The following is a 20,609-nucleotide window of genomic DNA, read 5'->3' as shown; positions in this document are numbered from 1 at the left end:
GTCATGCACGCCTCACTCGAATTCTCACTTCCTCCACAGGAAACGATAAGATCGCCAACATGTAAACGGCATGCAATTCGAGTCTTTAAATGGCAGCAGGTGGAACTAATGTGTGTAAGGCAAGTTGATGGGGTAAGGTTGGAAATGCGCTCAGATTAGCCAGCAGGGCCAATTTTGCGGGGGTGAAATGAGTTGAAGAATTGTTGACTAATTACAGTGTGGCTGTTGTGAGTATCCGGCATGTTTTGGAATAAGGCGTCTGGACTCGACTGGCCAGTAGGACTAAGTGGCTTTATTAACTGCACAGGCAAATTGAGGTCAGGTTGGGTGTGTAAAAATATAGGTCACCTCAACACGTGGGAGTACTCTTGTTTAAAAAAAAAAAAATAGTTTTTTGACATGGAATCTAAGGTTAGGGTTAAAATAACGGATTATTTTTGTTGGTGTGCTGCACAAGGCTGTGCCGAGGAGGTCCATCAGGCGTGACCTCCTTTCAGCATAATTAGAATGCGGAGCAAAGAACAGGTTTGTTCCGGAGTTCAAAGGCCTTCTCGGCGCAGGGAATGTTTGCAATGAGGCGTTCAGAATAAAAGTTGAAGTATGCAACATAACCAGCGTTGGAAATGTAATTGATAACAGTTAATGTAACAGCGGTAATTTAATTAATATCACATTTGTGGAATAAGAATTGGGAAGATTAGGCCACCTGTTTTCAGCCATCCAAGAAAGCTGACATTTATGCAGTCATATATATTTTTTTAATTTACGCATTAAAACTATTCAAAGACATAATAAAAACCTACATTAAATTGAACTTCAATACCTGTTTTTAATGTTAGGACAGCATTATAGCTACAGTAAACATACTGAAACTTTCATACTCAGTCAAAGCAATTTAAACTATGTTTTATATCATACAAAAATGAAGTCTGAAGTATTTTATTATTATTAGAGAGTAGAGCACATGACGTCATATTAATGGGCCAAAATGTTTTATTATTGTGGCATCCGGATGTAGCTGTCTTTATTTCGCAAGGCACGACCGGATGCGTATTCCTCATCTTTTAGCTAGCTTAACTGCTGCTTGTCCCAGCACACATCAACAAACTCTCAGTCTGTCTACACGTCGAATAATGAGGTGTCACCCACGTAAACGTTTTAAAAAGTCTCAAGTTTGGCGTCAAAGTCTTTTTTAAAAACAGCAGACGCAAGAACGACTAAACTTGGATTTTTGGGAGCACAGCAGCTGCCCCAAACACTTTACCGTCGTCCATGGTAGGTGAGCTACTTTTTCTTGTGTGCCTCAGAAATTAGAATATTTTAGTGTTTTGACGCTGACAAAAGTGCAAAATATGTCCTTTGTAGCCAACGGTGAGGAAGTCGCGTCAACTTTGCCACTCCTCGTCGTCGTCAAGGTGTGTGCGTGCGTGCCTACGTATGCGCGTGTTTGTGTGGGTTCAATATTCCCGAGTGAGTTCACGTGACCGAAACGGGGTACACTACACACACACACACACCGATATTTTAACTTCTTCCAATTTTTATTACGCGAAAGACCCCACACAAAAGGTAAAGGCATGTGTCCTTCCTGGGCTTTTTTTTGTGAACATTACACGAGTCGACCAACACGCCTAACGATGTCTGTCGTAGTACCAAGACTGACCTGTGAGGGGCAGTGCGGTGCCAGAGCGCACACAGACTAAAATAAATAGCAGAAGAAGCAGCTAATTAACTACATAATAAATAATCTAGCTATAAAATCTATGACATGTTTCACAAGCTCTGAGTTCCAGTTTTAATCAATATTTTTTCACCTTCGCTTATAGAAAAAATTGATTATTTAAGGATCTTTGAGATATTCAAGAATTTATTTATTATAAACTCCACACCACAGCATAATCACCCAGAATGGTCTTTCAAAGACCTTTACATAACCCGCTTTAGTGAAGAATATGATAGTGACTGTGCTCATTCTTTGTTTGTTTACATGAGACAGGTTTAGTGAGTTTGGCGATAAGCAATGTCAAATGTTTCCTGTTCAGACTTGAAACAAACCAAAAAGCTCGTTTCATCTTCATCACCCTGAGCGACAAGACTGACTGGTTGACGATCATGAGCATCAAATGTGTTCATTTGAACCTCAAGCTAGGAAAGGGTGATTAAAAAAAAAAACAAGAGTTCAAAGGGCACATATGGTGGTGGGCAAGCATTTGGCCCAGGTCATTTGTAGATAAAGTTTTGTTTTTGAAGAAGTTAATTTAGGTATAGTTAATCAACATAGGTAGTCAATAAGTAATTTTACTTTATTTATGTGTGTGTGTGTTTTTTAACAGTGGTTAAATCATCTACATATGACTTACTAAATCAATGTTTTATTTATTTTTTTACTGAATTGAAATGAGAACAACCTTCAACCAGCATTCTAGCAAAAAAATATTTTTCTCTCCATCTCCGACCCAGTTCTTCAGCATGGCATGCCATCAACTGTGCAGATTTCTTTTACCTTGCCACATTTCCATATTCTCTTGCCTCCCTTTTGACTTCTGGCCCACTTTCTTCGCAAGTGGACCGAAACAGCAGCCGGCGTTGCCCCGCTCGATAGTTAATCAAGATGAAGAGGAAGAAACAAAAAAATATATATGGACAAGCCATGTGTGGAAAGAAATGGGAAGTCTGCCATTTTGATTTGAAGTGAACATTTTAGGGGTCGTTAACAGATGGAAATTCTAGAGATTTGCTAGAATGCTACCAAAGTTTGACCTTTATGATTCTTTTTTTCCTTTTTTTTTAAAGCCCCAGAAGCTATTCTTAATGAGCATTGTGAAATTTATTAGACAAGTCTATCATGAGTAGACTCACAGAATGACACCATATCAGACACAGGAAGTCTCCTACTTAGCTTTAAAGTGGCCATTTTAGGCCATTTCCATCCGAGAGAATTTGTCCCATTGCTTCCGAACTTTAACCTTGTACACTAGGCAGATGGGCATTTAAAAAAAAATCAGCGCCCATAGCCAATTTAAATTAACAGCATAAAATTGGGTATACATTTCTTTAATAATGACCTTCACCAAAACGTCCCACTGGTGTTTGAGTGACCAATTTGGGGTCAATTTGGCCATTTTGAGGAATCCATCGAAGGGCAACTTGCGTGACTGATTGCTACCAAATTTGAACCACGTACACTAGACAGATTGGCAACGCTAATTTGCTAACATGTTGAAGTTTCATCAAAGCGTGTGTAGAGAATGGTAGCAAATTTTGATGACTCGCAACTGCAATAATCAACCCAGAATGAATGTCATCAAGTTGCATAAATGGAAATAGAGCTTTCTTCTGTCTCAAATGTTGTCAGGGCATGAAAGTGGAGTTGGTGCAAGTGGGGCGACCTCTCCCTAAGGTTGCGTGTGCAGTATTTTTAAATACATTTCTCTTCACGCCGCGTGTGATTTATTTTTATTTTTTTTCTGGCCTGATTATTCTCCAGCCGAGAGGCCACCAACTGGTCAACACACATAATCAGCGGCGGTGTGAGGTGAGCCGAGGTTGTTGTCGTGGGTGCAGATGGGGATGCTTGGAGGTGGCGGGAGGCCCGCTGGACCCGGGCGGCTGCGTCACTGTGTTACATAAGGGCTTATGCTGCCTGAAGGTGGTGGCGTTGGGGGGTGTTTGTGGCCGTTGGGCATGCGAGAGAAAGAAGATGTGCAGTCCATTCATGTGGATTATTATCTCTGCCAAGCATGGAGAAGTAGCTGTCTGTTATTGTGTAATCATATTTTTATAGTTCAGAGGATATTCAAAGTTAATGTTGGTTCCTATTTTATTTTTTTATTTTTTAAATAAGTACATAAAGTGGTTAAATTATTGAAATGCCAACCAATTAAAGTGTAAAAAATACAGCAGTGAAATGGGACAATTATTTAATTGACCCCCCCATTGACTAATAATGGACCTTTTATTTTAATATCAAACTCATTGAATTTCCCCTTGAAGGTCACGTAATAATTTGTAAATATTAGTTTGTTTCTTTTTGCAGACAGGCAAAACTCTCCCAAACGGAATTCCGGACAGGACAGATTTAGAGGAGATTGTTTTGAGATTAAATCGTTATGTAGCCCCTCCCTGCTGGCATCTGTCATTAATCACCAGCAGATTTGAGCAGATTTTGCCGGCCTATGAGCACGCTCTCACGGTCATTGATAGCGAAGTACAACACATTCTGAGTGGAAGCATACATGCGACACCGTAAATAAAACGGTAAGAAATTGGCTGTAATTTTACTGTATCTCCACATGCACAGTAGACACATTATATGGTCAATTACTTGAAAAGCACTAAGTAGAGCGTAGACCTCTGCCAAGGCCAAACTGCTAACATAAAAAGTGCCATATTAGGAAGGTTTGCTACAGTGTGCCTGTAACTTGACCCCAGGCCTCGTCGGTTGGATCGCGTAACGTTAGCAAACAGCCCGCAGCCAAATGATAATATCATATTCGTGTGAACCCGTTGGCCACCTCGCGTGTACTTCCCGTGGCGACATGTATGTGTCAATGCCTCGCAGCTTTCAGGGATGCAGTTTGTGACGCAGGCCCGAGGAGTCGGTATACAAAGACAAGTGCTAACCCAACTAGAGGAACCGGATTGAAGATGTTTGACATCACAGGATGTATGCGTTTGTCGGTTTGAAAATTCAGCCCTCAAAGCCGGCTTAATTTAACTTGAAATTGGGTTGACGTGTTTATCGTAAGTAGACCCAGAGAAAAGTCTCAGGAAGCCATGCTTGGAAGCACACAGGAAGTCTGCCATTTTAGGGTACATTTTGTACTTTCCACTATGTATACTAGACAATATGCTTAATTGTGAAGATTTTTTTGCGTGAGTGAGCATAGAATGGCGGCAAGTTTGATGACTCCATAAAACCCCAAACTCCAATAACTCAGCCCCACAAGGTCAGATCTTAACCCCAAAACAACACATAGCAATAAAGGTGTCTTTATATTCCTGCTCACTCTACATTCATATTGACTCGGAAAATCCCCTCAGTCGTGTGAGCTCGGCCACTATGACTCACATTTTCCCTTGTTTTCCCCCCTCTACCGACTTGAATGTTTATGAATGCAACTGCCCGGCTTCTACTTACACAACAACCTTTGTTTTCTTCTTTCTCTCGCCGGTCAACAGAGGGAAAATCTGCTCACCACGTTGGAAGGATGCTTTCATGAGGCCTTCAAATTAAGAGTGTCGTTGACAGGTGAGTGATGAGTTTTGAGCATCGCTGAATTGCGTTGCTAGTGAGGACAAATAGTTTAACTAAGTTACACGAGCCTTAAAATGGATATTATAAATGCTCAAAATGCTTTTCTGGGTGTTTGGAATAATAGCAATGTGTTTAGAAAAAGGAGTACTCTATCTAGCTAGCTAGCTACAGTATCTCTATCTATCTAGCTAGCTAGCTAGCTACAGTATCTCTATCTAGCTAGCTAGCTAGCTAGCTACAGTATCTCTATCTATCTAGCTAGCTAGCTACATATCTCTATCTAGCTAGCTAGCTACATATCTCTATCTAGCTAGCTAGCTACAGTATCTCTGTCTAGCTAGCTAGCTACAGTATCTCTGTCTAGCTAGCTAGAGACACTGCTAGCTAGCTACAGTGTCTCTGTCTAGCTAGCTACCTAGCTCTCTATCTATCTATTTATCGACTATATCTAAACTCCATGCTTATGAACCTCAATATTAGTTGGACTCTATGCAACACAGGTGTGAAGCACTCCTCATAAATGTGCTTATAGAACTAACTTTTAGCTAGTGGACTCGGTAAAACAGAGGTGTGATGCAGTTGTCAGAAACTGTGCTTTAAAAAATAATCATATTTGAACTACATGCAAGCACTTCTTAGAAACCGTGTCAGTGGACGCTCTGCAACACAGGCGTGAAGAAGCAAGGTCAGAAACAGTCGATGTGTTTGCTGCGTACTAATAGGTTCGTTTTTAAAGGCGCAAGCAGATTGCTTAGTACCGTGGTGGAATATTTTGAAAGTAGTCGCTCCAAAGGACGCTTTTAGCAACAGCGTCCAGTGGGAGCGAGGACCTCCTCACCCCCCCCCAGTATGCTGGCCTAGCTTTCTGCTCCCACGTCCGCGCCGCTTGTTATGAGAATCTATATGAGGGCATCTCTTATGAGCCGTCATGCCACCTGCGCTATAGAAGCACGCGAAATAGGCTGCAAGTGAGCCCACATCGCTTGAGTTTTTTTTCCCCTGGAGTGGAGCCTTCGCAGGCTGAACCGATGTGTGGAGACAGTTGCCTTTGTTGGCGCCAGCGTGCTCCAAGCCGTCTCGCGGCCCCCCAAAGAAAAGAAACTCTTTTTTGCTTGTGCTGCCCGTCGAGGCCGAAAGCCTCTCAAGGCCCGTTTGTGCAGCTTGAATGGGCTTCATCAATGGCCGAGCCTGTTTGCCTGTGTGTGGGCTACCGAGGGAGGGGGGCGCATAGGTTCAAGTCTACTGTAGGTCATGCTGGTTTGCACTTCATATGGTGTGCACTTGCAGAGCAGCAGTTAGTACACCGGAAGGTAGACTTGGTGTTTTATATGGACAAAAGTAATGGGACACGTTAATGTAGCACTATTTGGCAAGGGAACCATTTTTTGGGGGAACATCAACATGACATTTTAACTTGGCAATGAACCATATTTGGTAACTGTGACAGGGCTTTGTAGGGCAAGGAACCATAATTGGTAACTCCTTCACTTAAAGGCTAATAACAGTACTTTATTTGGCAGGAACCATATTTGTTGTCTTAAATATTTTCTAAGCCATCTTTTAGCATATTTTAAGACGTATTTAGTAATAACTTACCGTCTTATGTGGCCCTTTTGTACGGCAAGGAACCATATTTGGTAACGTCAACATAGCACTTTATTTGGCTAACAGCAACCACAATTGGTAACATCAATACAGGTAAGAGACCATCAGGTAACTTCAATGACTTGAATAGAAACTATACTTGATAACTACAACGTAGGGCAAGGAACCATATTTGGTAACATGGCACTTTAATTAATTTAATTTCATTTAGTTTATAAAGGAGCCGTATTTGGTAACTTTCGTGTAGAGCTTTATTCAGCAAGGTTTTTTGGTACGTTATTTGCCAACGAAGGTAACTTCACCATGGCACTTTATTTAGCAAGGAACCATATTTGGTAACTTCAACATGGCACTTTTAGAAAGGAGCCGTATTTAATGACTTCAGTGTAGCTTTTTATTCAGCAAGGAACCATATTTGGTCATTTCATCTTAGCGCTTTATTTGGCAAGGAACCGGTAACTTTTTTGTAACATATAGCTTGGATTGTTATTTTTGACATCAAATCAGATGACCAATGTCAGCGTGTAATTTCCTTTCAGAAGCCTCAAGGCTACCTTGCATCCAGCATGGCGCTGGTTCAGGCTCCGCCCATCCCCGGTGAACCTCTTGAACCAGGCCATAACTCCCGCTCCCGCAGACGACACTGCTCAGGGCCCTCGCCCCCCTTCAACGTGCCATCTACTGCCGCTCTGGATCTCACGGCACGCGCCTACCGGGACCGCCGGGTTCGACGGGGAACCTCCTTACCGGGCTCCGAGTCTCCTCAGGAGCGCTTTCTACACAACCGCAGTCCTCCGGCGCTTAGGAGGTCTAGCAGGGGACGGGAGAGGTTCGACTATGTAGACGACCAAAGCATGGCACCCGCCATGAAAGAGAGCTTGAATGGGAACGTCGGACCACCACCAAAACTCGTACCGGTGTCAGGAAAACTGGAAAAGGTGGGTGTCAGTGGGAGACATTTTGTCAAGGTGCAACGAGTAACACGTTTTCTTGTGGTTCTGATTGAGAAAGAGTTTTATACCATTGATCATCTTTAACATGTAGAACATGGAGAATACAGTCCTGCGGCCCACCGCCTTCAAACCCGTGGTCCCCAAGAGCCGTGGCAACATGCAGTACCTATCTCCCCGACACAGCGCCAACGTACCCGAAAGTCAAAATGGCCAACTGGGCGCCACCCACCGGGAGCTGTCGCCCTCCGGTTCCGAGCGACGCAGCTTGTACAGCGCGGGACGCAGCGGCGGCGCGAGCAGCGGCCACTCCTGCTCCCTGTCCGACTCGGGACGCAACTCACTCTCCAGTCTGGTGGCGGCAGACGGGCCGGCGGTGGCGGGGGGTCACATAGAGACGACCAAAAGCACGTCATCCGCGGGCGTCCACGGACACTCCAACTCGGACAGCGGCCGCTCGTCATCCAGCAAGAGCACCGGCTCCGGGTCCGTCAGCGGGCGGGGTCAGCCGCTGTCGGACTGCGGGTCCGGCGGGCGCTCGCCGGGGGCAGTGGACGGCTATGAGGGCGTGGTCAGGGACCTGGAGGACAAGCTGAGGGAGAGAGAGGCGGAGCTCCATTTACTCCGAGACAATCTGGATGACAACGAGGCTGCTATCTGTCAGGTAACAGGAAATAGACTCATCATGTCCAATAAAAGAGCTGCGTCAAAAGTCACAGGCGGGATATTTCCGTAACTTTGACGTCTGATGCCACATATTAAAATCGCATAGCGGAAACGCTGGTTGAACTCTTGGATTGGATCTGTTTGAGGTCTACGAGGAGAAGCAGAAGCGTTTCGAGCTGGAGCTCGAAGAGTTGCGGCAAAGCTGCGCCACCAGGATGCAGGCGGCCTCTCAGAAGGCACAGCGAGCCCAGCAGGTGCTTCAAATGCAGGTCCGATTTTTTTCAGCAATTTTGCGTCAGAGCCGACCCAAAAAAAAAAAACGCAGTCGATAGCATCCATGTATCGGCTTCTGTTTCGTGCAGGTTCATCAGCTCCAGCAGGAGAAGAAGAAGCTGCAGGAGGACTTTGCGCAGCTCCTCAAGGAGCGAGAGCAGCTGGAGGAGCGCTGCACCTCCTACGAACGCGACAAGATCCAGATGGGCCCAAGACTGGAGGAGACCAAGTGGGAGGTAAGCACGGGTGACAAAAAAAACAACAACTCCATTGCGGCTTCCAGGTTTGTGGTCTTGCTGTTTTGCCAACTTTTTTGTTCAAATGTTATGGTCTAACTCTCGCTTATATTGTGTGTAATGCTACTCTCGACCACAAGATGGCGACACTTATTTAGTTTGAAAGGGTGTCAATTTGAAAGAATGAAAAGGGGAAGCATTTCATACGGCGTAATTTTTGTTGAAAATGATTGAATTTTGCTTGATATAATGTTGCATTTAAGGATAGTCGGAAGTGGGATATATCAGAGTTGTTTTTTCCCAGTTCTGACCTGAAAGCGTTCGAGGCGAAAGTAAATGACACAAAATGGCTGATAGTGATAAAAAAAATTATATTTTGGTCCTCAAATTTCATTTTGACCTCCAGCCAACTTGCCTTTTCGCAATTTTGATTAATTTATTGTTATTGTCTTATTTCATAAGCATTTCATACAGTTCACCGTATAATTTCATGCAGGGAGATGGCGGCATACTGTCACGTACGTTGTGTTACGTGAAAATATGTGGAATATTTATGAATGAAGTAAGCTATCTAGTTTTATACTTTAATGTTTCCAAAGAGGTCGCCATTGTAGAGTGATGTCACATTGTAGTCCTTTTTTTTTTTTTTATCGACTTCGCAAGTGGGATTTCTGAGTTCCAGGGGGCGTTTCCGTACACACTTCCTTACTTTCTCTAGGCGCAAAAAACAGGATTATGCTGCATTCAAGGATGGTCGGAAGTCGGAAAAGTCCGACTTCAAACCATCCTTGAATGCAGCATAATCCTGCTTTTTGCGCCTAGAGAAAGCACCGGCTGTAGGTTCCGTTTTATAACGTACATTTTTGGGCATGATTATTGATGTATATCGGTGTTCGTTATTGTTGCTGTGCTTTTTTTCTGTCAGGTGTGCCAGAAGTCTGGCGAGATCTCGTTGCTGAAGCAGCAGCTGAAAGAGGCTCAGGTGGAGCTGGCCCAGCGGGCGAGCGAGGCCGCGTCACTGCGCGGGCAACTGCGTGACACCCGCGGCGAGCTGAGCAACACCCAGGCCCTCCTGCAGGAGGCCGGCGCCGCCGGTCGCGCCCGCGCCGCTGAGCTGGAGGTGTGCGAGAATGAGCTGCAGCGGCGCAAGAGCGAGGCCGAGCTGCTGCGGGAGAAGGCGGCGCGCCTGGAGAGCGAACTGGCGCACCTGCGGGAGCCAGACGGAGAGCGGGACGCGCTACGGGGATTGGCCGAGCGCATGCGGGGAGAGTTGGCTCTGGAGAGGCAGCGGGCCGAGAGGCAGGCGGGCGGGTTCGAGGAGGAGCGGCGGACGTGGCAGGAAGAGAAGGACAAAGTGCTGCGCTACCAGCAGCAGCTGCAGGAGAACTATGTGAGCATGTACCGACGCAACCGCCAGCTGGAGCTCCTCCTGAGGGACCTCAGCCAGGAGCTGGCGAGCCGAGACCATGACGACGATGACGGCAGCGGCAATGAAATCGCCTTTGATGAGGTCGCCGCCACAGAAATTTGATTTTTTTTTTTTTCCACATCACAGGTGGGAGTTTGCGTTACGTTCCAGACAGCTTGGAAGTAAGAAACACAAAAGTGTTCCCATCTAAAAAACACGGCAGTCAGTGAATGGTGACACAATTATGAGTAGTCTTTGATGTTCTTGTCAGCTTTGTTTCTCACATTCCCAGTTATTTGAACGGCATCTAACGGCAGTTAGACTCTTCTATGCCATACGGGCCAGTGATGATAGCAGCCAGCTTTAAAAAAAAAAAAAAAAAATAATCTAACTACTGTAGTCAAGTCGACTCTTATGCTTCAATACTTGAATAGAGCAAAAAGTGAACATGCGCTAAGCACCACGTTGAGAGCATATCCTCCGCTACAGAGGTGGGCAAACTATGGCCTGGGGGCCACATATAACCAGGGATGTGATTTTTCCGCTAATTCGCGGAATTCCGCTTTTTTTATCCCCCCCCCCCAAAAAAAAAAAAAATTCCGATTTTTTTTTTTTTGTAGTTCATTGTGTATGCACATGACTCCGACAGATAACATCTTCTGCTATAACAAAGACATTTGTGGTATGCTCTAATATGAGTTACTTTTCATTTGATCATGATACAATTATTTGTTCATGAAATTTGAACTCTTCAACATTATTTATGTGTTAACTTAGTAATCACATTAGTTAGATATGATGATATTCTCAGTGATAGTTTTTAAAAGCAAAGGCAGTCCAATGTTTTTGAATGTGACTGATTTTGAGTTGACTAAAACTGCCATTTTATATGGGATAGTTCAATATACATTGAAAATTTATGCTGTTGTTTTGTCTATTTCTTTGTCATGTGAGTGCATTGAAAGTACTTAAAAACACGGAAAACCCATGAGCTCCGGGGGGTTTCGCCCCCCTTGTCCCCCCACCAGGGCACTGCCCTGGACCTAGCTGGGTGCCAGCGGCCCCCAGACCCCCGGCTAAATTTTCAGATAATTTCACTTTGGTCAAATCACATCCCTGTATAACCCTTCTTTTTCTGGCCCAACAAGCGCTTGCAATATCAAGAGTGATTTAAAATTGAGCCATTTCTTCCCTTAATATTGGTTAAATAATAAAAAAAATTATGTTTTTTAACAATTAAAAAAAACATATGTAGAAATAAATGGTTTCTTCATTCATTGTAACATAATTAAAAATATATTTTTGTAAATAGTAGTGAAAAATATTTTTTTAAATATATAAAAATATAAAAAAATTAAGTTAATTTAAAAATGAGGATTAAGGATTTTATTAAAATGTTACATAAACTGTACATCTACCATTTTTTGTTTAAAAAATTGGTTTATTAATAATAAAATTAAGAATTTTGTGTTAACAAAAAACATTTATAAAGACGTCATAATTTACACTTAAAAACAGTTGGGTCAAAAATAACCCAACTATGGGTCAAAAATGGGACGATCCTCAACTTGGGTCAATTTGACCCAACTTTGAGACAAGAAATTGGTCTTTTAGTTTAAAACAACTCATATATATTGGTCAGATCCTTTACTAAAAAAAAAAAAAAAAAAGGTTTTTTTTTTTTTTTCATAATTGAGTTAATTTTGACCCAACTGTTTTTAGAGTGTACCTTCTCTCCAAATGACCTGGCCCACCTCACTATAAAAAAAAAAGTGGCCCCTTGAGCACAAACGTTTGCCCATCCCTGTTCTACTACCTTTTGTGCATGTGTGGCCGTTTAATGTCTTTCATCAAGGGCCCCAGAGAAGACCACGTCAAATATGACTTTGGGTTGTTTTCTGACTGTAAATGAATCTGAGTGCACTCGTCACTGTGAATAGACCAAAGAAATGTTTCTGCAAGGCCTGTTTCATATCGGATGTTTGTCTGGCTTCCACAGCACATTTATAGATGCAAATGTATATTTTCCACATTGCTGTACATTTTGTGTTTTTATTAAAGGTTACACTGAATTGTTACATTGTGGTTTTGTTTCTGAAATGAGACTGTTTGGCCATCATTGACCACTAGGCGGTGCTAATAATGTCTTTGGAGGCTTGCAGGGCACTTTGACCACCAGCACCATGGGGTCTTTGGCCTTGTCGCTGAAGGCTTTTCGGATGAGGTCGACTGCGTGCTGGTGTGTGACGCCATGCAGCGAAGCGCCGTCCACGCTCACCACCTCGAATCCGGCCTGGAGTGGGGGGACGAGAGAGGCGAGGGTGACGCTTAAACCTCTCATCGTGTGACCATGTTACCTTGAGCACATCGCAGGTGGAGGCGGCTCCTCCCGGGAAGATCTTCTCCACCTTGACCACAGGCTGGACCTTGGACTCTATCCCGCCGGATATACTGATGCCTGCAACACCAAAGACGTCCACTGTAAGTTCACTGTAAAAATGACTATCAGACTAAAAACATTTATGACCAATAATCTACAATTAATCAATTTCTTAAAAAGCAAAACTTAACTGATGACAAACACGTACCCAGCGATTGTTTGGTCTTGGAGATGTTAACCGTTTGGAGTTCATATTCTTGGCCGTTCAGGCGGCCCAAATCTGAGACGTCTTCAAAGCGCACAGAGCCGACACTTCCGACGTCAGAGTTGCTAGCGAGTAGCCAATTAGTGTCCGGGGTACCTGCGGGCGAATGTTTGTGCTCCTCTGTGAAGCGGTATCCGTCTACCGGGATGTCGAGTAAAGGCGTGAAGGGGGCGGTGGGGCGCCGCCGCCTCTGCCTGGATGCTCGTGGCCCCGTCAGGCTGAGTTTCTCCATCTTGTCCACTAGGTGGCTCTGCTTTTCCACCATGGCGGCGCTGTGCAGCTCGAAGCCTCCTCGCAAATCTGACATCACAGAAAATTACATTTGGAAGTTTTGATGGGTTCTGTCTGTGTTGTGTGAAAGGCACAAGTAGATTCATGCCGGATCAGTCATGGCTCTGTTGAGTCGTACACCTTCAAACCTTGAACATTTTGGACAGGAACCGACTTGAGGCACAAACCTGGGATGGGTGTGATGAGGCGGCGTTTGGGTGCTCGGCCGGATGCGGGAGAGCGAAGAGGAGGCGTTCGGACTGACGGGCGAAAAACAGAAGGTAAGACGCATAGCTGTGTGCAGGCGTATGTGTCCATGAGCACACCTGAGCGGTACTTGAGGATGTCGTACGCTTCTACCTCCACCGCTTCTACGGTGCTGTTGAATTCACGGAGGTGAGAAGCAGGAAGCAGCATCCTGCAGGGAAACCGTGGACTATGTTTACTGTTCAACAACACAACAGTGATCACAGTACTACAGTCCTTTTTTCTTTCTTTTTTTTACATAAAATTGTTTTTCAGGAAGGAGTATTCTGAGAATAAACATCTCTTTTTTTTTTCCAAGGAAAAAAAAAAGCTTACCGTAATCTTGAAAAATCAAATATGAGGAGAATGAAGTAATAATGTTTTGAGAAAAAAAAGTATTTTTTTTCTTGAAAAAAAATCTAGACAATTTCTTTTTGGCAAAGGTTTTTGTAAGAAAACTTTTTTTTTTTTTTTACAGGAAAATACAAATTTTCTTCTATTTTTCCGCAATACTGTGAGAAAAGTATTTTTTCAAGGAAAAAAAATCACCTGAAAAAAATAATAATTAAGGGATAAATGTCGTTTTTCAAGAAAAAAAAATTCAGAAAAGTCAAGGAAAAATTATTTTTTTAAGATGTAAAATTGTGAAAAAAGTCATACTTTTTTTGTCAAAGCTATTTTTCACTATTAAGGCCATAATATTACAAAATCTTTTTTTCAAGATTTTGTTTTTTTAGAAAGTCAGTTTGATTTAGAAGTATTTCTTCACGAGAAAATAGTTTGTTTTTGTTTTTAACAAAACAGTAATTTAATTTTTTTTTGTGTATTTTATTATTTAACATTCAACAACTGGTTACTGTGCAACACAACAATCGTAATTAGGCCTCAGAGTGTTTGTTGTATTGTGTTAGACAATAAATTAAAAAAAACAATTCAAAGGAGATTATGTCGACACAGCTGTTAATCCTAATCTGTCCGGCATTTGTGACTCCGCTTCATTCAGCATGCCCTTGGTTTCACATGGAAAGGTATGTACACATTAATTAAAAAAATATATATATACTCATTTGAGCATTAAAATCCTAAAACTAAAAAAGGTGCAATCTTTTGAGAAAAAAGTCAAATTATTCTGAGAATAAAGTTTTCTTTTTCCAACAAAAAATTGTGCATTTTTCCAAGAATAAAGTTTTTAATAATTTGAGGAGGAGGTGCAATTCTAAAAAAAAAAATCTTTTATGGCAAGATATTTTTTTTCTCATTTGGTTGTGGCTTAAAGGCTATTTGATGATTTATTTACCTGACTTCCCTGAGCAGCAGCAGTTTTTCAGGCCTGTCCAGCACGGCCAGCAGGTGGCGTATTAACGTTTCCACACATCTTTCTTCTACATACTGAGAATGGAGGCACAAGTTGCGTTGTCGTCATTTTTCTTGCTAAAGATACAAATCGACCAAAGACTGTCAGCGTCATACCGTCCGACACGCCTTCATGACCGCTTCCGTCTCATCCTCGGTCAACAGACGCTGTGCCAACTCTTCCACCGCTCGCAGCGTCTCCTCAGGAAACGCCGCAGGGCTCGGACCTCCGCCAAGGCTCAAACCTGGATCAGGACAGACGTTCCTAAATTTTGTCTTTTTTTTTTTTTATAACACCGCGTGGCACTCCAGGTTGATAAACACTATATAGACATAAGTATTGGGACACATAGAGAACATGAAGAAAATGTGGAGTCCTACTTACAACTACCAGAGGAATGTGGAGGTACCTAGTTTGTCAGCGGACAGCGATTTGGAGCGCCCCCTGGAGGCATCCCTCTTACGTGCGCCACCAAACAGCAAGTTGACCAATGTCTTGGAGCGTTGGAGTGCGCTTTTCTCCCCCGAGTTTTTTCCTCCTTTCTGCTTCTTGGCCTTCTTTTGGCTGATCTCTACGTGGGGAGGTGCATGCATTTATATCAAAGCACACATAAAAATTTTTTTTAAAAAAAGTATGGCCGTCTTTTAAAGTCACATACCTGCTATGGTGACCTGGCTCTGCGAGCGGCTGATGGGTCGACTGGGTCTGCTGAGGGCCAGCAGTACCGCCGTCTTGCGGGACTCCCTCTTGGGACCGCCCTCATCTCCGTCCTCGTCATGGCGGATGGCCGTGTCCCGCAGCAGTATGGTTGCCCCCCGGCTGCGGGTGGTGTCCGTCTGGATGGCGGCCTCGCTGCGCTCCGACTCGAATCTACCACGCAAAAAAAAAAAAAAAAAAACGAACGCCGTGGTGAGAGAATATTGAGAGGAGAAATGAATCCAAAAAGGAGACCTCTCCCACCTTTGGTCCTCGGTGGAGATGCACACGTCCACCATGTCGGAGGCAAATGGCAGACTTGGCGGGAACATGACCTGAGACAGGCCGCTCAGAGAACTGATCGGCGTCTCGGAAGATAGCGAGGATGCTGACGAATTGGAGTCGGAGCCCAGCGAGGAGGATTTCTTACCCCCGTTGGCCACTGAGAGACAAATCAACTTGAATGAGGACCAAGTTGTCGTTCTGGTCTGCTTGTGAGTCTGTAGAGTGACACTACAAGGCAAAAGTCAACCTGTACCCATTTGTGTTCACATTACACAAGTGAAGTGGACTAAATTGGATTTCATTGAACAGTTGTGTGTGTAAATATATATATATATATATATATTAAATAGTATATACAACAGTTAGAAAAAACATTTGTTTTTTAAAGGCATGGATGGATATTTCTTAGGTAAAAATAGTGGTTTTTTTTGTAAAAAAAAATTCCTTATTCTTATTAAAAGAAATGTATTTAGAGAAAACCTCAAATCTTTTTTTTTTTTAAGAAAATAATTGTATTTGGTGGTGGGGAAAAAATTTGTCATCTTTTGGGGGAAAGAATTAATTAATTAAAAGTATTAAAGGTTTTTTTTTCCATTAAAATAATAATTATCATTTTCGTTTAAATTCCTGCATATTAATTTGAGGGAACATTTTTTTTAGTTTTTGTTTGGGAGGGAAAAAAAACTAAATCTTACAATAATAAATTTATTTTAGAAAGGAAGTTGCAGACAAACATTGGTCAATATATTTTCTTTTTTCTTTCTTTTTTTAAAGAAAAATATAGTTGTGGAAAAAAAAAGTTTTCAGGTAAAAAATATACGATAATTATTTTTAAAGAAAAAAATGTTTTTGTTTATTTTACAAAAATAAATTGTATGCTTTAATTAATCACAATTGATTGGGGTTTTTAAATTACATTACACTACAGTGCACAATTTGGATCCGATCCAGAGTAAAGTTGGTTTGATGTTCAAGTCACATAAGATTTGCCCCTTTTGTCCACTATAAAAGACAGGGAATGTTTTTATTTATGAGGAAAAATGTCTACCCGCCAGTCCTGAAAAATAAGTGCAATTGTCATAAGAACAGAGACTATGAGGCATACATACACTTGTTGAGCCATCGATACTCCGCCACCATCTCCTTGTAAGCGGGATAGCGGCCGGCCTCCTAGTGGAGGAAAATATGTAAATGAACTCATATTAAACTTTGATGGCATCGTCGCTATATTTGATCGGGAGTAACACATGAGCGAAGACGCCGCGCTTTCGTTTGCACCCGATCCTTGCCGCCTGCTGAATAATGCACACCGCCCGGCTATTTTTTTCAGCACGCCGAAACCCAAGCTCGGGGCAAGCAAGGAGGAATATTACGACTGCGTGCCAGCTGTCATACATACTCAGTAGCTTTAATATATATGCCTCAGCTATGTGTTATATTTGCTGGATATTTTATTAGGTACAATGAAACATGACAAAAAGGAACTGTAATTTTTTTTTAATTAAAAACACGTTTTTTTGTAAACATTGAGTTCAACTTCAATTAACAAACGTGCATGTTTTTTGTCGTCTTTGTAAAAGCAGAATTTTGGGATTCTACAGGCGTACCTAAAGGAGCGTTTTGCGTTCACCTTGATGGTCAGCATGACGTGCGTGTGGCTCTTCAGCACCTCCACGGCGTTGCTGTGGCTGATGTCCTCGAAGCTCACGCCATTGGCGGCCAGGATCTGGTCGCCCATCTTGATCCCGTTCTGCTCGGCCAGGCCGCCGGGGTCCAGCCTGACATGTCAGCGTTGCGTGAAGAAGGGAATGCGTTTCCAGAGTGTTTCTAAAAGGGTACCTACTTGGAGACGTAAATGCCCAAACCAAACTCCTTCCCGCCACGGATGTTGAAGCCCAGGCAGTAATCGTCGGAGGTGGTGTAAAGGTGGACGATCCTCCGGAGGGCGCTACCTCCGCTGGCGTCCGAAGGCGTCCGCCCGCTTTCCTCCACCACCATGCGCCTGTGAATTAAGTCTACCCTGGAGAAAAGCACAAGTTTGATTTTCATCATCATACTGCCAGCAACCGGTGCTGCATCCTCATCAGCAGACTCTGTGATCTCAGTGAGTTTAAAAAGTCTACGCACCCCTTGTTCAAATGCCAGTTTTTGTGATATAAAAAAATGAGAACAAGATCATTTCAAAACATGTCCAACATCAATGTGATCTACAACTTGTAAAACTCTAAAAAAAAAAAATTAAATATAACAAAAAACTAGTTGCATAAGTGCACACCCCCTTTATAATGTCAGTGTTCAGAAATAAACAATTACATCGAAACTTGAGTGAAAAGGGAGTGAGTACACACCTGCTACACAATAACGAGCCCCTGATTAACCACAAATCAAGTTTGGCTGTTCTAGTAGGCTTTGACATTTTTTGACTTGCATCTTTCAGTACTGAAATCTCCAGAGGTCAACAACAACACGGAAGGAGCAGGGATTTCTGGCAAGTACTGGCTGTTCAGTACATGTGACAACAATCTCCCATCTTCTTCATGTGTCTGGACTAGGGGGTAGGGTTCCAAGACAAAAAGCCTTATCTTAGAAAGTAAACATCTAACACTGGCTACATTTTCAAATCTTCAACTCTCCCAAACGCATGTGAGGAAATCTGTTACGGTCTGACGAGACCAAGATTGAACTTATTCATGATTCAAAATGGTATCATGGTGGTGGGAATTACGACAAGTAACCTGAGTTTGTTCATTCCGAACATAGCCACAAAGCCAGTTATGAGGGTGTGCACAATTGTGCAACTACATGCACAGGTATTTTTACTACTAGAGTTAATACATCACAAAAAAAACTGGTATTTGACCTGGGATGTGTAGACTTTTATAGCTCCATGAATTGAGTAACCAAGTAATTGTACTTCAGCTAGTTCTCACCACTGCTCACCAGGTGGTCTTCTCTTTCGAGTAGCGTATCCCGGGCACCTTGCCCACGCGCCTCACCACCATCCTCAGCCTGTTGTTGCCCGTCAGGACCCTGACGGCGCTGCTCATGGTGATGCTCTCCAGGCTGACGCCGTTCACCTCCACCAGTTTGTCGCCCACTAGCAGGCCGGCCGCCTCTGTGCACGATGACACTCGGGTCAAGAAAAAAAAAAGAAAAAGCGAAGGTCACCCGATGCCGTCGCTGCGTCCCACCTGCCGTGCTGGCATCCTCCACCTTGCTGACGAAGATGCTCAGGCCGTGCTCGCAGCCGCCTCGCACGCTGAAGCCCAGCTTGCCGTCCTCGCTTTTGTCCACCGTGATGGTGTGAAGGTCCTCGCTGTCATCTCCACCTAAAACATTTGTCATTTGGAGTCTTCAATTCATTTAAATATGACAGATCCGAGACTACTGTTGATATTTCCTGTTTGATTAGCACATCTTACCGTCCACCGGCGAGTTGATGAGGATGACGCGGCCCATGGGTGAGGAAGATCGGATTCCTCGCCGACGCCGCTGCTGCTGCTGCTCCTTCTTGCGTACTATGTTGCGCGCGGCCGAGTGTGACTTCCCCTGTGTGCCGGGGGCGTTCTCCCTGCAGGAGGGGTCTGACGAATGAGCCATGGAGCCTGCCGGCGCCGTCCCCGTTCAGGTGGACATGTCTACCGCAGCACAGAGCGGGAAGAAATGCTGCCATACTGGGTAATTTTGTTAGTGTACACCTGTGTGGTCAGGACTTACCTTTGTGACATAACAGCTGACTTTTTTGCTTCCTGCAATCACATGCCTGGCCATTCTTTCCCATGATGCATCTCTCTCAGCTTCCTGGTGAATATCAGATACTAGTACTTTCCTGCTTCTTTCTTTTAATTTTTTCATAAGTAGTGTATCTGTAATTGTACCCAAGCACAAAGTGTAGTGTCAAGTGTGGGATTATCTTGTGCTACATAGCTGAGGGTGCAAGTCGAGGGATCACGTGGTGCGCTGCCATGGTTACGCGCTACTAAACTTTAAACCCCCGTGACGTCACCGCAGGGCTTCCCCCAGAACCGTAGACAGCGACAACGTAAAAACTCCTGAGTTGTTGTTAAATACTAAAAACTAAACTTTTTTTTTTCAACTTAAACCCCGCTATAACCATTTTGCCGATATACAGACACACAGTATTGCCATTTAAAAAAAGAACAACTTACCGAGTATTATTCAAACGAAGCCATCAAGCTTTTCCATCAGTCCTCATTACAAAAATACATCATTAAAATGAAGTGAAAATAATTCTGCCACACCGAAAATGTCCTTTGTACCGTGTTTAATTTTATATTCTCCAGACTAATTCAAGTCGTTTGGCTCGAGTGGATCCATTTTGAGCCTAAAGACCGTCTGACGCACCTGTCCGGATTCTACACAAGTCCTGCCCCTGCTGCACGCCGATTGGCTGGACGTGCTAGAGCTGGAGATAATCTGATTGGACGGCACGGTACACTAAACACACACACACTCTTATTACAGTAAATACAGTACAAATGCCAATCAAGCTTAATTACACACAAGAAAATAACATAAAATAAATTTAAAAAACGCTGAAAAACATTCAATAACAAATAACTCTCCAAATAAAATATATTTACAAATTTAAATCCGCGATTATGCTATCGAATTCACATCACAGTGCCTGGGTAACGCTGGGTTTGGTCATGTGACATTCACCTTAGTTACTACGGTCATTTTTTGGTCAACGGCAG

General features: G+C 43.3%; 2 protein-coding genes across 9 annotated transcripts; one reads left to right on the top strand and one right to left on the bottom strand.

Annotated features, from left to right (window-relative positions):
- The first annotated feature begins 153 nt into the window (after positions 1-153).
- LOC144038353 (leucine zipper putative tumor suppressor 2 homolog) lies at positions 154-12,473 on the top strand. 6 transcript variants are annotated; one of them, XM_077550799.1, is made up of 8 exons: positions 1,013-1,275; positions 1,366-1,415; positions 5,182-5,251; positions 7,402-7,800; positions 7,907-8,476; positions 8,625-8,747; positions 8,841-8,987; positions 9,913-12,473. In XM_077550799.1, the coding sequence occupies exons 4-8, from the start codon at positions 7,429-7,431 to the stop codon at positions 10,516-10,518; spliced, it is 1,818 nt and encodes a 605-aa protein (XP_077406925.1). In that variant the 5' UTR covers positions 1,013-1,275; positions 1,366-1,415; positions 5,182-5,251; positions 7,402-7,428; the 3' UTR covers positions 10,519-12,473. The 6 variants fall into 6 exon arrangements, with proteins under 6 accessions (XP_077406928.1, XP_077406925.1, XP_077406927.1 ...); XM_077550801.1 differs by having other exon boundaries at positions 1,366-1,470; XM_077550800.1 differs by having other exon boundaries at positions 1,013-1,279.
- On the bottom strand, positions 12,428-20,589 carry LOC144038352 (PDZ domain-containing protein 7-like). 3 transcript variants are annotated; one of them, XM_077550795.1, is made up of 18 exons: positions 20,061-20,589; positions 19,609-19,692; positions 19,314-19,529; positions 19,083-19,220; positions 18,832-19,006; positions 17,735-17,911; positions 17,522-17,669; positions 17,001-17,061; positions 15,871-16,048; positions 15,569-15,780; positions 15,320-15,481; positions 15,027-15,154; positions 14,854-14,945; positions 13,637-13,728; positions 13,499-13,570; positions 12,984-13,340; positions 12,753-12,853; positions 12,428-12,688 (listed from the first exon to the last, which is right to left on the bottom strand). In XM_077550795.1, exons 3-18 carry the CDS (start codon positions 19,489-19,491, stop codon positions 12,512-12,514), a joined length of 2,448 nt encoding a protein of 815 aa, XP_077406921.1. In that variant the 5' UTR covers positions 19,492-19,529; positions 19,609-19,692; positions 20,061-20,589; the 3' UTR covers positions 12,428-12,511. The 3 variants fall into 3 exon arrangements, with proteins under 3 accessions (XP_077406921.1, XP_077406920.1, XP_077406922.1); XM_077550794.1 differs by having other exon boundaries at positions 12,428-12,853; XM_077550796.1 differs by lacking the exons at positions 19,083-19,220; positions 19,314-19,529; positions 19,609-19,692; positions 20,061-20,589 and having other exon boundaries at positions 12,428-12,853; positions 18,822-18,966.
- Between the last annotated feature and the right edge of the window lie 20 nt (positions 20,590-20,609).

This window comes from Vanacampus margaritifer, chromosome 18, assembly GCF_051991255.1.
Source record: "Vanacampus margaritifer isolate UIUO_Vmar chromosome 18, RoL_Vmar_1.0, whole genome shotgun sequence".
Lineage (NCBI taxonomy): Eukaryota > Metazoa > Chordata > Actinopteri > Syngnathiformes > Syngnathidae > Vanacampus > Vanacampus margaritifer.
This window is presented reverse-complemented; position numbering and strand designations above follow the sequence as displayed.

Excerpts from the sequence above, each read along its gene's own strand:
- LOC144038353 (XM_077550802.1), top strand. The coding sequence starts at position 7,429 with ATGGCGCTGGTTCAGGCTCCGCCCATCCCCGGTGAACCTCTTGAACCA. Across the intron at positions 8,748-8,840 it reads AGCAGGTGCTTCAAATGCAG|GTTCATCAGCTCCAGCAGGA; the intron begins GTCCGATTTTTT and ends TGTTTCGTGCAG. Across the intron at positions 8,988-9,912 it reads TGGAGGAGACCAAGTGGGAG|GTGTGCCAGAAGTCTGGCGA; the intron begins GTAAGCACGGGT and ends TTTTTCTGTCAG.
- LOC144038352 (XM_077550794.1), bottom strand. The coding sequence starts at position 19,491 with ATGGCTCATTCGTCAGACCCCTCCTGCAGGGAGAACGCCCCCGGCACA. Across the intron at positions 17,670-17,734 it reads TTGGGCATTTACGTCTCCAA|GCTGGACCCCGGCGGCCTGG; the intron begins GTAGGTACCCTT and ends CTGACATGTCAG. Across the intron at positions 13,729-14,853 it reads CTGCTGCTCAGGGAAGTCAG|GATGCTGCTTCCTGCTTCTC; the intron begins GTAAATAAATCA and ends GTTTCCCTGCAG.